The sequence below is a fragment of the Labrus bergylta genome, chromosome 23, assembly GCF_963930695.1.
Source record: "Labrus bergylta chromosome 23, fLabBer1.1, whole genome shotgun sequence".
Classification (NCBI taxonomy): Eukaryota; Metazoa; Chordata; class Actinopteri; order Labriformes; family Labridae; genus Labrus; species Labrus bergylta.
Window position 1 is genome coordinate 6,710,734 of NC_089217.1, and position 19,177 is coordinate 6,729,910.

Consider the following 19,177-nt stretch of genomic DNA (forward strand, 5'->3'; position numbering starts at 1 on the left):
GGGGGAGTGATAAGGACAAGGACAGGAGGGGAAGTCGGAGACAAAATGTTTCTTTTTTCAGCCGAGTTGACGAACACTGTGGGACATTTAGTTCACTTTAACCAATGAATCACGTTGCTGACGTGTTTATATGCATGTTTGCAGTTTAAATAATTTAAAATCCTTTTATGTGCAGCATCTGCTAGTCTTTTAGAATGGAAACAAAAGTATAAAATCACTTGTTTTTTATTATTTATGTGCAATTATGCCCTATATGGGACAAAACAGTTGTTATGCAGTACTATTATATGGTAAGGAATTGGATACCTGGGACAGCCAGGACAAAGGAAAGGCCTGCTATCCCTGATAAAGCGTAGGAGGGTTTATGTTTGCTCAACCAAAAGAAACAACTGTCACCTGCACCTTTTCATCAAACCCACAGGCAGCTTCTTTATGTTTAACCGTTCTGTCAACAAATACATCTATGAAAACAACTCAAAGAGATATTGATGCAGATACTTTCTAATCAAGAACACATTAAAACCCTTAAAGATTAATACTTGTGATACAAGTTCAGCTAATGCAACTTAACAGTGCTTTATTGAACCAGCAAATTCAAGACAATGTAAGCCTACACCCAGGTGTTGAAGCAGTCTTACACTGCAAATGGAAACTAACCAATCGCAGCAGGTTTGATCAAAAGGGGAATTCTTCATTTTCAAGCCTTGGAGAGGACAAACAACAAAACAGCCAAGAAGGAGAGTAAGAGAGAAAGACAGAGCAAATTAAAGTTCATTGTAAGAGAAAGAAAGGAAAAGAGTGTGTGCGAGGGATTGTGTGTGCAAGAGAGGTGCCTAAGTTGCTGCTCTGTTTGTGTTTGTGAAAATCGCAGCTGGCTATCAATTAATGAAGTGAGCCGTGCTGGAAGGAAATATCCCCAGGCTGGGACAGGCACAACTCTAGGAAAGAAAAATAGGAGGAAAGAGGAGGAAGCCCCATCCGGATTTTTAACCAGGGGACTTGGTGACGCTGCTGTTTGAACTCTAAGCATCTGTTTAAAAACACACACACACCTCCAGATTTCCCCCCCCCCCACCCACCAAAATCACTAAGAAATACACACCGCATCAAATACCCTTACTGCACACACGGCATTCTCAGTGCAAGCACCTAACTCACATGCACGCAAATGAGAAAGGGGGGAACTCTGGCACAAACAGTACTACACAGGCAGCTGCATAACAGGAGCCACTTTGAGCACGCAGGATAATCCGAATGTGCTCAACCCTGATAAGTGGCTTAATTCAACATTTCCACTGGACTTTTTTTTTTTCTGCTGAGGCTGAGACCGAGGCGCACAAGAAGCACTACTTATAAAGTTAGCCAAATCGAGCTTTTTAGGATTATGTCACCATGCAAGCGCTGCCATTTCAATGCGGGTGGGAATATACGTATATGAAAGCGATGAAGACAGACTGGCCGACGTAGAGTGACAAGAGAGAGAGAGAAGAGAGAAGGAAAACTGCCTCTGTGCACATTCGGCGAACCTTAAAGGGATAGTTGAGAAGTTGTTTCAAGAATCACATACTTATAATTTGCAGTTTAAGCCATTATTACATAACACGGAGGGATGATTTAATTGAAGTCTTACGTCTCACAAATCTTCTCGGCCAGTCAAAAAAAATGCTGACAACATAAAATTGACAGTGAATGTTGTTTTTTTGAGTTCATTGCATCACTACATGAAAGTGACAATCGCTCCCTGACCAAGTATTGCACCTTCCGACTCTGGCCTTTTTTTCTTTATACCGCCATGCAGTCTTTTGAATATGGATATTAGATATGCTTTATAGAAGATCAAAAGCATCCAGCTCTCCTTATAGAGATGAGGAATAGGAGGTTCAATAGGGGGAAAAAAGCATTTAATGTTGCTTTATTCTCCCAAAGCGGAGCGGTGGCATTAGGGCTTTGAGCTTTTGCTCAGCACGCTCAGGCTCATAGTTAATGCTTAGTCACGTCCTGGACGGTTTAGTCAGGGGAAAATCTGCTTGTTTTCCAATTCATGTAATGTATTGCACACCGAGGCAGACTCTGAGCTTTGAAAAGGGAATGCTGTGAAGGGGAATACCTGTAGGTCAATCTGACACCCAGACTCTGTGACTTTGTGGGGATGATAAGCTTTGGTCAAGTCCAGTTTGAGCTCGATTATGTAAAGATACGCCGTCTTTGATATGACAAAAGATCTGCAGACAGTCCTTTTACTTTTTTTCCCCCCCCTTTTCAGGGAAGACCCAGACCAAACAAGGTAGTCCCTTCTAAATCCTGGACAGGGCCCAATTACCCCACTACTGCCGGGGTAATATCTTTTGTTTCTGTTTGTGTCAGGGAGAGGGAAAAAGAAAAGATCAAAGTGGATCTCTCTGGAACAGAATTTCAGGAAAAGCGTTGGTCTTAGAGTCTCCTAATGCTTACTGCTCCAAATCTGTCTCTGCAGAGCTTAGTGTTCGGAGACAGGATGACAGTAAGTGGGTCGACTAAACTCCACTCCTTGTTGGGAGTGCAACATGCATCTGTGCGCCTGTGCACCTACCTGCATCCAACTTGACAGCTGAAGTGGGCCAAGGTAGCACAGATTAACATTACACCCATGAAGGTTAAGTATTGTGCTGGCATATAACTACTGAACCACATAGAGTCTGTTATGATTTCATCCAAACTAAGTATTTATTGCCGCTAAGGCTGCTGAAGCTACGATGCTCCTACATCACAAAAACCTGGCTAATAATCATTTAAAAGAAATCTTGATGCATGGCGACAGAGGGATTCATTCACAGCTTCAGCCTGGTGTCTTAGCAACAATGAAGGGATGGGAGCAAAGCAACGTTCCAGAGCTCTTCCGTTATTGATTTTGCACACTGAGGAGGAAGAAGGAGGCTGTACTGTTGGCAAATGGGCAAGAGCGCTCCACTTATATGTAACTCATTTTTACGAGCCCATAACACGCACACACCTGGGAGACAAAACTTCAATACTAATCAAAAGTAGAGAGAGGCAGAAGGATATAAAACATGCACACCAATATACATACACATACGGGACGTTTGAGGCCAGATTTAGGTAAACTTTCATAGAAATGCTAAAGACAGACAGTAACTTGGTAATAATGGAGGCAGAGAAAGCACAGCTTTTCCCACAGTTTGCAACCCTGATTAGGTGGTCAATGTTCCAACTTGCATGCACATACAGTCCATGTGGAAAAAGAGATCTTGACACCCCTCACAGGGCTCTCCCACCTGCATGTAGAGCTGTCTAGCAGTGATGGATCATGCTGGATACATTTTAATGCAGACTGTCAACGGGGCAACTGATTCACCCGAGCAAAAACATGCACACTTATCACGCTTTAGACACTAACTTCTCATGACACATACAAAATCATGCATACTTTATTTCCTCCACGGTAAACACTACATATAAACAATTTTACGATTGGTGTGACTTCGGAAACAGTCTACAGTCTAATCAAGCAAGATTGTTTGGATGTTATGAGGTGCATGCTGGGAATATTAAAATGAAGGTAAGGAGTTGTGTCGCAGAAGAGCATTGAATTATTTTATTACACTATTAATATTACCTTTCCTCTGTTGCAAGAGACTTCTGCATGAGTGAAGAGATAATGGCCACAGCAGATGGTTGTGTGTATGTGTCTGACTAACAGTCCATACATGTCCATTACGACCTCATCTAGATGCAGCTACACATACTGTACATACATCTCTACGTGTTAATATTCTACAACACGCCCCAAACTGCGTCTCTACCTCCATTATATGGCTTAAAATGAGGCTTGGTGCTTCACATCTCCTCTTCATGCTAATGGCACAGTGTGCACAGCATTTTTGCACCTTGACGAAGGCTGAAGCCGCCCTATTTCCATCTCACACACGGTCATTATCCCCAAACACAAACACCACAAATAAACAGCCAAATCATTATACTCGCTTCACTCGTCAAAAGCCAGCTTACGGCTGTGTTTTCTGTCATTAAAAAAGCATTAATGAGGATGATTAAAATGACTGTGATAAGAGGCTGGGACAGGGATATGAATCTCACTCCGGTGCTGAATGCCAAAAGGAACTCTCTTGGCTTTTTGGCTTTGAGTGGGTGCATGTTTTGTGTTTATCAAGCTGTGTAGCAAATGTTGTTGTATTGTCTGTTTACTTATCAGAGTGTTAGATGTTAATGTTTTTTTTCTGTCTTTTGTTTTGCTGCTGTGGTTTGCACTCCTGAAACTTGTGCATTTGTTTGGTATATTGTCAGCCCAGCAGAAAAACAGGGAGGGATTTATAAAAAATAAAAAATAAAAAGAAGCTGACTGAGAATTCATTTTTGGATGTCTAAGCTCCCAAATCTGCTATTTGGAAGTCAGCATTCAATTTGTGAGATGATTTCTGCATCAGGAAGTCTTTTTGCTAGTGTGATGGTGCAGTTATTCGCTTCTCTGTTAGAGTTTCCCAGCAATCTGGTCTTTTACAGCCTTTCCATGAAGAGTTTAACAGGAAGAAATAGATTGCAAACTTTTTCAGCATGTTTCCCATTATTAAGCATCCCCACAGAGTTAAGAGTTTTCTATTTGGAAAAACACCAACCATCTTCCACTCAGGCAGTGGACAATAGCCCTGGGCGTGCCTGTAAGCAACAGCTGCCTTCTCTCTCTTTGCCATTACTGCCACTGGAGGCGGCGAAATTGCCACAATAACAACAACGTAGGCGTTGTTTATACTGATCTATAGATGAGAGACAACCGGTGTATAAACAACCTACTGTGTGTGCTGAAAGCTTATGAAAGTCAGTGCTGAGTTGTAGAAGTCTTACAATATCAGTGCTGACTTGTTAACGTTTTATTAAGGTTGTTGTGTAGTGTGTAATGTTTTATACAAATTTAACGCACAAAAAGAGAGATGTTCAAGCGGTAATGTGTGCCCTACTGAGCGAGGGAGCCTAGCTCAGTGTCTGATTCTGCTGGGTCAGATGTGCGTAAATCATAGCAGCCCCTAAGGTGCACAGACCCAGTAGATCAATAGACACGAGAGTGGGGAAATGAACACTGCTTGTTTAAAGGGTGAGCCCCGGCCAATATCAAGCCTCTGGGCATCTGGGGGGAGTACTTGGTATTCAAACTGAGGGAGGGTGAGAAAAGTTATTCTAGATACCTCGCTTTAGGCTTCAGAAATATGAGTCTGGGTTACTTGGGCGTGTTGGAAGATATGTAAAGTCACTGGAGGAGTCCCTTTTTTCCGAGTTAAGTGTTTAATTCAATAAAAGCTAATTAGAGGTAATAAAGTTGATTTACTCACTTGCAAAGGAACACAATGAGCCAAGGAGTGATTGGCTTGTTGAAAAGTGTCACTGCATGTTCAAAAAGTCATTTGTTCCTCCTCTGTGTCAAAAACATTTAGTTTGAAATAATAACCTACACCTTAAGAAATGATTGGTCATAATATTGCTTCTGCAAATTCTCTTGCTGAATTTAATAAATTACATATTCAATTTGGTAAGTTTTTAAAAAAGCTTATCAAGTTTTTAGGAAACTTGAACTTGTTTTCAATGCTTGCTTGAATTTGGGGTGGGAGTTGGGGGTCAGGGGGCTTTGGGCCATAACAGGACAGATATAGAGAGAGTAAATATGAAGAGGGAGACATGCATCAAACAGTGTCGGGATTGAGAGTCGAACCTGCAACTAGTGCAGACTGCAGCCTCATACACCTGCTAAACCGGTGCGCCATGATTGTGAATTTGTGTATTATTACCTTGTATGTCATTCTAATGTGGGTTTCATATATGCAATGGACAGGTTGCCACAACACCCAAACGGGTGCTTTTATATTTTCTAGATGTACTTTGTAGTTTTAGATGTGAAATAAACTTAGCGGGCCTTCACCTTTTTGCCGATGAGCTTCTTCCTCAGGAACTCGCGGGCCTCAAACATGTAGGGGATGTCGTACAGTGGACGGAAACGTTTGTCTTTGTCTTTGTTCTTCTCCTGAAAAGAGACGGAAGCAGGATGGAGGAGGAATCATGGACAAGGGTCAGGAAGAAGATGTAGGGAGGGAGAAGGGGGGAAATAAGAGAGAGAAAGAAGACCATTATTCACATTGCATTTCCAAAGCTGCTTGGATTAACATATTTGCTGCAGAGGTATAAGAAACACACACACAAACAACCTCCAACCTTACCCATACACACACACACAAACACGGTAAACATATTCACACACAGTCAGTTTGTTTGTTTCCCTCTCCCCTGTGCTTCACTCCCGCGATGTGGAGGATCTGGAGTCTGAACTCCCTGTGAAATATTTTAGTGTGAACAGAAGCATTTTACAAACACTCCTTCCTCAAATAAACACAAACATCTTTTGCTGTCAAAACTGACACATTGCACCAAAATAAAATAAAAATAAAAAATCAAAGTACACAGTTGCCAAGGACACAGATACAAACAGCCAAGGCAAAGACACTTAGTGTTAAACAGATGCACAAAGGCGAGCTGACACTACGTGCACACACGCAGATGTAGCCACACGCTACACACAGTCGCACACAAAAACTTCTTTCAATACGCTCACCCACTCTCTGACAGGAACAGGCCACAAATAGAACCTATTTGCATTTTCAAAAAGGAGGCTGAGGTTTTGTGTTGCTCCCTGTGTGAGGAGACAAACACACATACACACCCATAGATGCAGACACACACACACACACACACACAAACACACACACAGTGACAGGTGCCGTTTTTGTAGGGGCGGGATGGGAAAAAAAATAATATGGCAAATGACAATGACGCAGTGGGGAAATAAACGACAGGCGCTAACGGGAGGAATGAGGCCATGAATGACAATTCCAGCGTGTGCACCACCCCTGCCCCTCCCCCCCACATTTCTATGACCGCCGTCATTATCTGTCATACAAACAGAAGTTACACTCTTCAAAATGAACACACAGGGTTAGATTAATTCCTCATTTCCTCTCCTCTTGAATGGTTCATTCATTTTTAATGTGTCTACAGTTGTTGGGCGCTGCCAGGTGTTGCTCACAGCTGGGCAGATGGATGTCAGGAGAACACGTGGCTGGTAAAGGGTGCCTTGGTATTCCGCTCTGTGGGGAAGTATGCGCTTCTGGCTCCATTAAGGTCTCCAATAGAGGTGGGAATTGCACGCTAACGAACAAATTGAAACGACACAAATGGAAACGATACGATAACTGACACAAAAATGATTCTATCACAATGAAATTCTGCGATGATTGATACATTGTGAAACATTCACAATGATGCATCAAGATATCTGATTAACTGAAGAACATAAAATGCCCCTAAAAAGGTCTCAGGACAACTTAACTGCTACTTTTTGTTCCCCTCCTAGTCTCTACAAAAAAAAAAAATTCTGCTGGTGTGAAACTGAAAAATCCAACACAAAGCAACAATAACTTTTCCTTACAAAATAATGCTAATATTTTAGTCCCTCAACATGACTGCACAGAAGGCCTGCTGGATTTGAAGCTCAGTTGAAGCTGCCAAATCTACCAGCCAACCAAGATCCTTTAACCTTGGCAGCAATGTAATAACCTTTGATTTTAATAGCTTTCCATCGTTCCTTTCTTACTCCCTCGCTCCCATCTCTCTCCACTTCTGCCAGCAGAGTCAGCACAGCATGGAACCTCGGAGGTGAGTTAATCTCACACATGGCCAGTGGAAATCCCCCACCGCTCAGCCGAGAGCCGATGTCCTCCATTTTGTGTCAGCCGGGGCTTATTGTCAGGGTCTCTCATCCCTACAAAGTCGGTTTGGGGGGGGGGGGGGATAGTGAGGATAGTTTCTACTAAGCTCATGTTGCTTGAATGACATCTTTCTTTGGAAAATATTCTTGTTAAGTGATACAATGTGACGATTCCCAGATGCTGTATTATGCAGCGTTCTCAATAGGGTTGTTCCTTGAAGGAATATGACTTACCATGAGTAAGAATAAGACATGTTTTTATTTAGCATATTAGTTCAATTCCAGCTTTACCATTACCACTACTTTCATGACTGTTCCCCCTTTTCAGCGTGACCTCTCTGATCCAGTTGTTGCTCATGTTATTGTCTAAATTGGTCGGCGATTCATTTGCATTCAATTGAAAGCTGAAATGTTCCTGAACTGGCAGAGGTTAACTGATTTTTCAACCACAGTAGATGCCATTGATTCCTCCTTAAAACTAAAACTTTATGGTACCAGAAGAGAACCAAAAGTTGGCAGGGAAAATGATGTGATTAAGTGTTCTTTCGGTTACATATTAGTTTATAAAACAATCTCAACACGTTGAAGACTTGAAGAAAAAAACAAGACGTTTCCATCTTGAATGAGTTTTCATACACCGCCTATCAAGGGGTAGTACAACATTAAGGAGGCCAATAGGTTTCTGATAGACCCAGGTAAAAACAACAGGATGAATTCAACAGAGAAAAGTCAAGAATGAACCCTGGATAAGCAGAGGGAAAGAGAAATGAAAAATTATTACTCACTAATAAGCTGATTCACAGTGGAAACAGAGCCGTGCCACTGAGGGCAAAGAATGTAAATGTCAGCACTCTATGCCAATTAGGCAGAAGAAGTGGAGAAGAACACCAGGAGGACAAAAGGTACCCCTATCTTTTAGAAGGTGTATGGGGAACGCAGCAAGACTGATTGGAACAGGGCAAGGTGAAGGAAATGTTACGTCTGAAAACATATGCAGACATGTGGATAAGTGTTGTCGACTGATTGAAACAACGACCTGGTTTGCTTTGCATTGAAACTCCAAAAAAGGGGTATTTGTTCTTTTCAAATCCTTAAAATGTGAATATGTGTAAATGAAGGCCATGTCAAGCCTAATCATTGGACTTCAGAGCTCATTTAAACTTCACTCCCTAGACACTGTGATACCATTAGCGTCATTAAAATCCTCCGACAAGACACAGTATGTAACCCATCCTAAAGCTAATGCAGTTGCAGGAAGGTTACAGAAATAAGAGAGTCATGTTTCATTCGTGACCCAATAACAACAGCTTGCTCTACACTCTGCTTGGGGGGAGTTCTGTGCTATTTGGGGTAAATTCCCTTCGTTCCAAATTACCAACCAAAGCTCAGGAATCATCTTTGACTATTGCAGAGGCATGACGCTAGCTGGATGGTACAGTGTCGCAGGGCTGCAGGGGCTGGACTGCAAATGTGAGGATGCTACAGCTGGGAGCAGCTTCTGGAACTTCAAGGGTGAAATCATGACTCAGGAGCACGTCATGCTTTTGGATGTTTGGCCGTGGTGTTGCAGGGAGTGTACTGTAGTTTAGCAGTTTAGCAGATTGAGAAGAGTGGGGTTTTTATTGTCTGCGTGCCTTAAAGTTTTGGAACGCTGTGGATAGGTGGACCTCATTTTCTGATTCGGCAGTGAACTTGTAGCCTTTCACAAACCAACATTTACTATTGTATTCATAAAAACATTACTAAATAATGCATACAGAAACAGGCTGCAGAAGGTTGCCAGACAAAAAAAGAGAGAAAGAGAAAGACATACACCTACTGAAGCTAGAGCAAGAAGGACATCACTGGTTATCATACAACAATACAAAATCTAATCTATCTAATACAATAATATTACATTCACAGCATTATTGCCAGGGATACAAATCAGTCATTACTAATCTGACTTGAACTGATAGACTCCAGAGACGACCTGGATTTCAGAATGAAATTACCTGCAGCGCCATAACAACAAAACAGCCACTCAATTCATGATTAGCTGCTCGCAGACTGGCGCAGGTAAATTTACTGGGACAGCTGTGACAGGTTGCAGCTCATGCTCTCATTGTGAACTCATTAATAAGTATGTCATATGAAAACGAATTGAGCCAGAGCACGTAAGCTGTTTTTATTTATTTATTTATTTTTAGGGACAAGACAGACGGTCGGACTGGCCCTGCAGACAGGGCACAACGATGCAGTGTTAGAGTCTGCCTGCTAGGAAAGCTTCAATATTGCTGACATTTATTTGTATTCATGCATTCAGCTACTGAAAGCACAGAGCAAATTTGTGCAGCTTACGCTAAATAATATTGAACATATTGCCTCCACCTGAACACAAATCCCTTTTTATATAAATGGCCTATTTGATGACAATTTGTGTTTGGTTCCATTGGTGTGTGTTTTGTAACTTGAGAGATACACGTGGCCGGATTGTAAGGAGCACAGTCACTCTTTTCTCTTCTAACATAATAGCCCTTCATTTTACTAAGACAGATACAAGAAAGCCTGTCCTTGCTTTTTAAAAGTCTCAGCCAAACAGTACAATGGGGTCAGATATATTCATCCAGTAGTGAGGACACATACTGGCTTCCAATCTGCCTCACCAGGCCAAAAGTGCACGATTGAATCACGAGGTGGGCGACCCTCCTCCAAAACTTGAGGTCGAAGCGTGTCATAGCAGGCTGAGGGCATGCTGAGGGCACACACATGGCCAGACAGAAGATTTGGAGGAAGTGTGGAGGAGGAGGAGGAGGAGGGGAGAGGAAGGGACTAAAACAAAGAGGGTAGGAATAAAGGGGGAGAAAGCCACAGTTGCAACAAGAAAGCAGAGAGCAGATGGGCTCGTCTGAGCAATAGTGGCTACAGCACATTATATTTTGGGGGAAAGCAAGCATGAGTATACAATCTTAAAGAATGACATTCCAGAAGTGACATTTGCACAATGAAATGACTGCTGAAAAGTCATGCAAATTCAAGCAAATATCACAACATAATGCTAAGTTCAGAAGCGAGATTCCATTTAAACAAAGCCAAATCCTTCTTCAAATAAAGTCTTTCACTTTGGTGTCTTGTTACTTGTTTGTTAGCTGTCATCTTTTTACCCGTCTGTCTGTCTTTTTGTCCAACATGTCCAAGTGTTGTTGTATTTTTCTCCTCAGTATGGTGACATTTTTCAGTTTGACAGCAGTTGAACTATCATCTTTTTTTTTTTCTTCCCCATTGTGTTTGAGCATGGAGCATCTTGCTGATAATGAGCTTACTAGCAGAAACATCTTTCCAACACTTTTTCCATATTTACCACTGTTCCTAAGACCTTGATGCCTTGACTGCAGTTGTAGATGCGAAATCGAATTCATTATTGTGTGCAGAACACTCCCAATGAAACCTCCTATTGTACTGTTATTGTTGGAAATAACAATGTGAATTAATAGATGTGCAACAACAACAATCTTTGTTACAAGCCTCCGAGACGTGTCTGCTATCTGCACTCTTTTATGTAATTCACATAGTTATAAAAGATGTGAAAACTTACATCACACTGCCTTAATTTGACCTGTGCTGACACTGCCCTATTTACAGAAATGGTAATCAATGTGTGTTGTTCTTGTATTAAAATAAACACAATGATGTAAAGTAAAAATAATGATGGATTTGAAAACAGAGAGGGGTGGAGGGGGGGGAGGGAGTAGACGGATGGTTTATGGGAGGCAGCAGAATTGATCTTTAGTTAGGCAACATAAAAAATATCAACTAAAGATAACACAGTGGTTGAACATAGAGAGTTTAGACGCTGCATGGAGCAGCGCAGGGACGAGCCACAGTCATTGTGATGCCTTATATAAAGGACAGTGAGTTGACCTCTCTATGTGCTCCATCAGCAGTGTCCTTAACCCTACTTAAACCAGATAAGCACACAGATACATTACAATGCATGAGGACACACACACAAATACTCGAGATTCGACGCATGTGCATCGTCAAAGCATTGATACACACACAAAACACAACTGAACATGGTGAGCGAGCATGTGGGTGTAAGAGTGAGTCACTGAGTAGCATAGACATCTCTCTGCACTCGTGTTTACGCTGGGCTTGTCCTGCCGCACACGAGAGAAAATGAAGAAGAGACCAGAAGAAAAAAAAAAAAAAGAAAAGAGGGAGGGGAGAGGAGAAAAAGCTGACTCCAACTCCCAAGCTCAAAATAACTCACATCTGAAGATGCGCAACATCAGTAACTCTGGGGAGAAAAGAAACCTAAAAAAGAGGAAAGGGAGGATTTGTGTCCTATGTTTTTCTGCAGAAACACACCATTGGTTCACAAATCTGTCAATCTGAACACATTTAGTATGTTCAAAAGAGAGGAGGGGGGCTGTGTGTTGTTATGGTACTAAAAGGAAACAGAGGAGAAGGGAGGAGGAGGACATAGAGGAGGAGAGGGGTTTGGCAGGAACAGTCACTGTTGATCAGAGCACTGGTACATTGCATCTGGCCTCCCCTGCCCCCAAACTGTACACACACATACACAAAAAGTAAGCACTCATACACAAACACATAAACGGCCTTGCTTGCAGAATGCACGGTCAAACAGCACACAGGCACATCTACACAGACAGAGATAATAATGACAACTGGCACGAGAAAATCCCTACAGACCTCTAGAGAATACAACACACTCACACTCACAAACACAAACATCCACACAAATGCCACAATGCAAAATTTCGGGGTTTGTTTTCTCTTGAGGTTTTTTCAGAAGGTTCACAGACAGGCTGCTGAACGAGCACGCACACATCTAGAGTGTTTCTGCATACTTATGAACAGCACGTCTGTTTCATCCATGTTTATGCACATGCTGACACCAATTTCCAAGATGTTTCCTGACATAAGCTAATGCAGCTTAACCAAGCATGGTTCTGTCTGTATGCGTGTTTGAGCATGTGTGTGCTGCAAACCGTGACGGCGTCTGCGCTGTCTGTCTGCATGCACTGTAAGCAAGAAGCCGGCTCAGCTGTGACAGTGTTAGCCAACATGATGTCGGTGTGAGTTGATTTCCGGCTTAGGGAGATACCTGCCGTGACCTCTCGCCCCTGAAGCTTTAAGGTAGGAATGGCTCCTGCTGCTTACAACCTTTGAAAAGTCAGTTTGTGCATGACAAAACTGCATGTGCTTTTTGAAAGAAAGAAAATCTTTCTCACAGCTGCTAGTCTTGTCCAGCACATGTTTCGTCTTTAAAAAAAATACTCAGACAGGTGTACACTAATACCTAAAAAAGGTGCTAAAGCGTTTAATGAATTGCATTTTAAAATGGTTTAAGTTCCCCAGCTCACCTGAGGTTTCAGCTAACTTGCTCAGGGTAAATAAGAACTGGACATAAAAATTCTAAATTCCACAGATTAAAAAAAAAAAAAGAACATTTAGTTAAGATGTCAGAAAAACGAATACCAATGCTCCTTTGTCAGTTGCCTTTATTCTACCTCACAGTCCGAGAGCTCATCACAGCCTCATCACAACTCTGCATCGCTGCCATAGCGACAGCACTCAAAGCTGAGCCAACGGCGATACAGACAGGCAGGAAGGCAGGCAGCTCTTTAGCTCGCAGACAGAAATAACTAGCTTACAAACAAAACCAGCAGCGGCACCATGAACAACCCTTGACAAAAACACTAAACACACACTGAAGCAACACATCTTATGCAACAACTCCAAAAGAGTGTCCTCAAACAGTCCCAAAAAGGCCCACTCTTGTCTACAGAGAGCATCGACTCTGGAGTGACTTTGTGTTACAAGTTTGAATTTTAATGATAGCGCCACCTACAGTACCGTGCATACATTTAAAGTCACCTTTAGAGGGTGTTTATGTAATTAATCATGCCATTCTTTCTGGAAAATGTCTGATTGGGAAAGGTTTTTATTTTTCACCATGTCGACAATCCCATGTACAATACTAATGCAGTGAATCATAATTGGAGAGAAAACCAGCTGTCAATTTGGCTGAAAAAGGAAATGTGAAATTCCTCATTCAGGATGGATATGGTATTATTTTTCACTCCACTAATGCAGTGAGCTGGTACTGAGATTACTGTTTTTTTCATGTAAATAACCTGCATATTTATTCAAATCAGGCACACACCCACTCATGATTAATACGCATGTATGAAGTGTTGGAAATGGACACACACCACTGTGCCAATACAACACCAACAGAACACACACATCTGGGACCACTCTCTCAGGCTCCCTGCAACATACGACAGCGTAATGAAGCACAAAACACATACTGTTGAGGCATCTGGTGCAGGCAAAGTCAGAGCGAGGAACAGAAGACAGATAGGCGGTAAAAGACCGAAAGAGACAAGACGGAAATAAAGCAGAAGGAAAAAGAAGAAGAAAGAAATTAGAAGTAGAGAGATAAAGAAAAGAGAGAAGGGAGAAAAGGCAGAAAAGAAGAGAGAAATATTAGGATGGTGAGGATTTGGAGACACAGAGAAAAGTAAAAGCAATATAGAAAAATGTTTTTCCCCAAAAGCTTGTAACAACCAAAAAGAGCCACAGAGAATAAACACACACACAGGGCAGCGTTGCAGGTCAGCAATCTGACCACAGCGTGCACACCCGGAGGGGGAGCATGGCAGGCGAAAGTTAGGGAGAGGAGCAGAGAGGCCAGAAGAAAAGGAGGGAGGCAAAGAGAGAGGGAGACAAAGCTGTCTCTTAATGATGCGAGACACCAACAACACCAGGGGAGAGAGGGAGAAGAAGATATGGCGGTAGAGGCGAACAAATCAAAACAAGATGACAATAAAAAGAAAAAAAAGACGCAAAAAAGTAACCCGTAAACTGAAAAACAAACAGAGAGGGGCAGTCAATAAAAACAAAAACAATCAAAACGGAACATTTAAAGGGCTGTTGCAGACATTTTGCGACAGGACTTTTACAACCGTTTCCGAGACTTAGAGAAGCCGCCACTGTGAGACATGACTTTCTCATAAATGCATTTTATTGTAAACAGTGCGTGGACTGGTGAAATGGTTATCAAACACCTGCAGACATGTTAAAAAAAGAAGGCAATGAAGGGTTTGAATTGGAATAATAGGAGTCTGTTGTCAGTGACAAGAGGAAATCATCACTTCTGCTGTCAAAATAAAACGTTGTAATTATTGGGAGTGACATTTTCAGACATCTAAAGACTGTTATTTATAAAAAATGATGGCATTTGTGAGGCCCAGACAACAAGGATAAGTGAGAAATACAAATTGATTATTAATTTTCTCAAGGTAAAAAAATGAAATTAGAATAAAACTTGTGCGAGTTTATAAAAAAGCATTGATGTTATTGGTGAGAAAGAATTGGTGTCACTGCATTAACAGTGCATGTTGTGTGGATAAAATGTGTTACCATCATTTTGACTCGTGTGTGCATGCATGTTCATGTGAAGGTTTTAGGTATTTAACAGTCATGAAGCCACTCTGAGGGGAATGGATGAGTAAAGGAGGGGAAAGCCAAAAAAAAAAAGAGAGAGAGAGAAAAATCGATCTGCCTCCCTCTCTGCAGTGGGTGTGTGCAAGTGTCTCGCTGTGTTTGTATGTGCCCCAGCTGCAGGGGCGCCACCAAGTGGTGAAATGTATCCCTGTGGTTATTTAAAGAGAGAGGAGACTCATGTGAGAGGGCGTCAGAGACGGATAAATAACGAGGTTGGTGGAAGGACACGAAAGCATCTTGTGTTTGACTTTAAATAAATATAAACCGACTATACTGACAGCAGTGACAGAAGCCAACTCTGAGGAGCTTCTGAATAATTGGCTGACCACAAGCTCCCCCACATACATCCACTTATTCATGCGCAAGTAGCCACTCACACTGAGCAAGGCTGCGGACACATATTCAGGAAGACAGACGCGGGTTTGTTTGTACCTCTCCCTCGATTCTGGGGGGCCGAATGCTGGACAGGTGGATGGTCTTGTATTCTCCAGAGTTGAGCTTAACCACCATGGCATCTGCGTTGACAACCTGCATCACCTGGGGGAACAGAAGAAGAAAAGAGGAGGTGAGTTGAGTGATAGAGAAAGAAATCGCTGGGCAAACAAAAAGTTTAACAAAAAGAAACTCGATATAGTAATTTAAGGGTCCAGAACACATGTAAATCCTTATGGAAAACTGAAAAAAAGGAAAATAAAACACTCCTGCAGGATGGAGGAGTGTCAGAGCATAAAGAATGGAATTGTACTTCGGTGCTCAGACAGACTGAAAGAACGATGGGCAGTGAAGGAGCAGGTAAAGGATAAATGGAGAGGAAGAGATCTATTCAAAAGTAGTGGGGAGAGTGACAGTGCAGATCGTGTGCTGTCACGAGCATGAGGCACTGAGAGCGGGCTAAGAAAGAGTGATCCTTGAGTGACTGAGTAAGTAAGCGAGCCGGGTTGTCCCAGCAGGGCCCGGCGAGGTTTGGAGGACAGAGCGAGGACGTTGTGCTACCTGGGGGATTGGCACCAGAGGGGGGAGAGGAGGGAGACGGAGGGCACAAACATCCTGTTAGAGATAGACTGCTGGAGCATTACACAGTTCTCTGTCAAACAACAGGCTGGCAGCACTTTGTTCTGGAGACCTTTACAAGTGGAACTAAAGACTCAGACTTATTTATGTTTGGCATTTGAATGTTTTTTCTGTTTTCAAAAGATAGCAACCACAGTAGATATAATAGTGACAGAACCATTGACTGCTTAACCATTTGCGGAGTTTGAACTACAAGGTATAGTCATGGTTTCACAAAAAACAGAAGAAAACTAATGCCTAAAAAAGAGGCGGTTTGATCCAGGAATCCAAGAATTTGAACCACCACAGAAACAAAACTAACACGAACCATCGAACCCTGAAAGCAGATAAAGACCCAAGTGTTCCTACAGAGATGAGCCTTGGAGGCTTGTTCATAGACACTGCTAACCCTGTGCAAATGAGTCAAACTGCACTGCAGTGCAAAAAGTGTCCCTGCGCTCCGGTGCTGTGTGCATTTGTTCCAATGAGCCATCATGCATTTGGGGCAGGATTGGCCTCTTTCCTTGCCAGTAAGCTTCACTGCAAAACACGTCTAATTCACAAAGAAAAACAAAAAACAGCCAAGAGTGAAAAAAAAATACCAATGGTTGAATTAGGTGGTAAACTTTCAAGTGATCATGGCAACAGTTTCGCCTGTGGATAACATAAACATTACATGATCTGTAAATTAAGTCTGTTAATATTACCCTGAGATTGACTTTTGTTATTATAATTGGGAGTTGGCTCAATTGATGGCTATCCAAGGTTTTAATGTGATATTAACAGGCACACTCTCTCCTCATGTGTGAAGATGGTGGATCCATTACGTATGTCAAGACATCCTTGCTGGCTTGAATCAGGGATGAGGCTTTGTTATAAACTGTGCATCTCAAATCACCTTTTTTCGAGTCTGGACTCACAATAAACAAATAAGAAGTGTCCCCTCCCCACGCAACTCATTCCCTATATGTGGAATGAACTGTGCTCTGCCAGGACGAGAGCGCAGCTATGTCTCCACAATAAGACGCAAAACAAGAACAAACCGCACGGAGCAGATCAACTTAATAGGTGTGTTTGTGCTTTCATATCATTAACCAGTATGCTTTGTGAACTGGACCTCGAGACGGAGCAGATAGTGGGCGCAATTGATGTGCATCAGTCACACAATATGTTTACTTTGTGAATCTTTTAGGTATTCCAATTAAATAAATAGTTCTATGTTATAAAAAAGTAGAGATTTCTGCAGATTATCCTGCTACTTGAGCATTATTTGTACTAGGATGTTTATTTCTGCTGTAAAAATTGGCTTATGTGGATTTCTTTGGCTTTTGAAGCCAGCTTCAAGTGCACATTCAAGGTACTAAAAAATGTTTTGCACTGTTGCATTGGCTTCATTTTTCAACTCTGCAGGTTTCAGGTTGGACTAAACCCAGCCTGTGTATGTGCCCTCTTAAATAAGAAGACAGATTGGGGTCTGAGATGGAGGAGTCATCCAAGCCCGGAGCCTTTAAGTAGGCCGCTTGCAAGACACAGAGAAATCAATCGCCCTAAACATGTTGAATCCCAATCGTGCATTAAAATGGCCTCATCATCACTCAAACTGCTCTTTGTATGTAGGCTTAACTCTGAACTCAAAAGTAAGAGATGCAGGTCTCGTACATGTTTGGAGTACAATTTGGACCATGTAGGAGGTGTTTGTGTGGATGGTAGAAGAACAAAAAACATTCTCTTGAATTCTTATGGTCGAGTTAAACCATTTTGAGTGTATGGCAGGCACACATCCAGGTGTTTTAGGCTCATTATTCTGTAAAGAGTCAGCCATTGTAATCGCCACCAGAGAGCAGAAATTAGCCCGGGCCCACATGCTCAACAGGCTGCCTACAACAGCAGCCAAAATACATCATATACTAATCAGTGAGATGAGTGGGAGAGCAGGAGAGAGAGGTAAGAGAGGAGGGGGACACACATGCACACATGCAAGAGCACCAGCATGCACACAGTAACAAGGTCATTTTGAGGCCCTGCCCCAGTAAATAAAGTGCAAAGGGAGAGAATGTGGCGGAAGCAGAAGAGAATGGCTCAGCATTTACTGGCTAATTATATGCCGGGGGAGGCGAGACGACAGAGGCGAAGGAGGAAAGATCAACACGCGCCAAAGACAGACGAGACAGGGAGACAGACTGTAATCTCTGGGCAAATATCACCAGAAAAGAAGATGGAGAATGGATAGAAAAAAATGAAGCTGAAAGTCTTTGCAAAGTAGCTGCCATGAGGGGTCAAGTGAGCAGGCAGAGGAGACGAATAGGTGGGTAGCATGACTCACTGGTCTAATGTGACACTAAGAGGTGGGGATCTACTGCCACCCTCTGTCTGTGTCTGACATGACATCTGCAGTGTCCTGGATCAGTCATGGAGAAAAGGAGGGATCTTGGCTGCTGTCATGGACCGTGTTGGATTTGTCAGTCGAATCCATAAAGTTTGTTTTAACCACGGGGCCGAGCGAGGGCTTAGCCAGGACTTAGCTCATTACTCATGTCAGATGATCTCCCTCAAAGGAGACACCTATGGCAATGTTTGGGTTAGGCTGCCAGTGGAGATAGTTTGTCACCCAAATTACATGGTTTCATTTAAACTACTGGTGTTTTAGATGCTATGAATGATAAACACATTAAGCTGGCGTGTCGCCTCAGGGTGCTGCTGAAAACAGGCTGATGAGTGTGTAAGACACTATCCTGGGAGTGCTAGCAAGAATTTAGAGAGACTTCTGTGACCTGATTGCTCCGCTTGTTTTAACTGGGGTACGAACCATTATACTCTTTCTTCATCATCTACCAGAAAAGAGACTTTTTC

At 42.4% G+C, this 19,177-nt stretch overlaps 1 protein-coding gene across 1 annotated transcript in view; it reads right to left on the minus strand.

Moving 5' to 3' along the window:
• The window catches only part of snd1 (staphylococcal nuclease and tudor domain containing 1), a 166,029-nt gene that overhangs the window by 130,042 nt on the left and 16,810 nt on the right, over positions 1-19,177 (minus strand). Inside the window, exons 10-11 of the mRNA XM_020653121.3 lie at positions 15,710-15,814; positions 5,921-6,022 (exon numbers count right to left, since the gene is read on the minus strand). Coding sequence (XP_020508777.1) covers positions 5,921-6,022; positions 15,710-15,814 — 207 coding nt within the window. The remainder of the gene's footprint in view (positions 1-5,920; positions 6,023-15,709; positions 15,815-19,177) is intronic.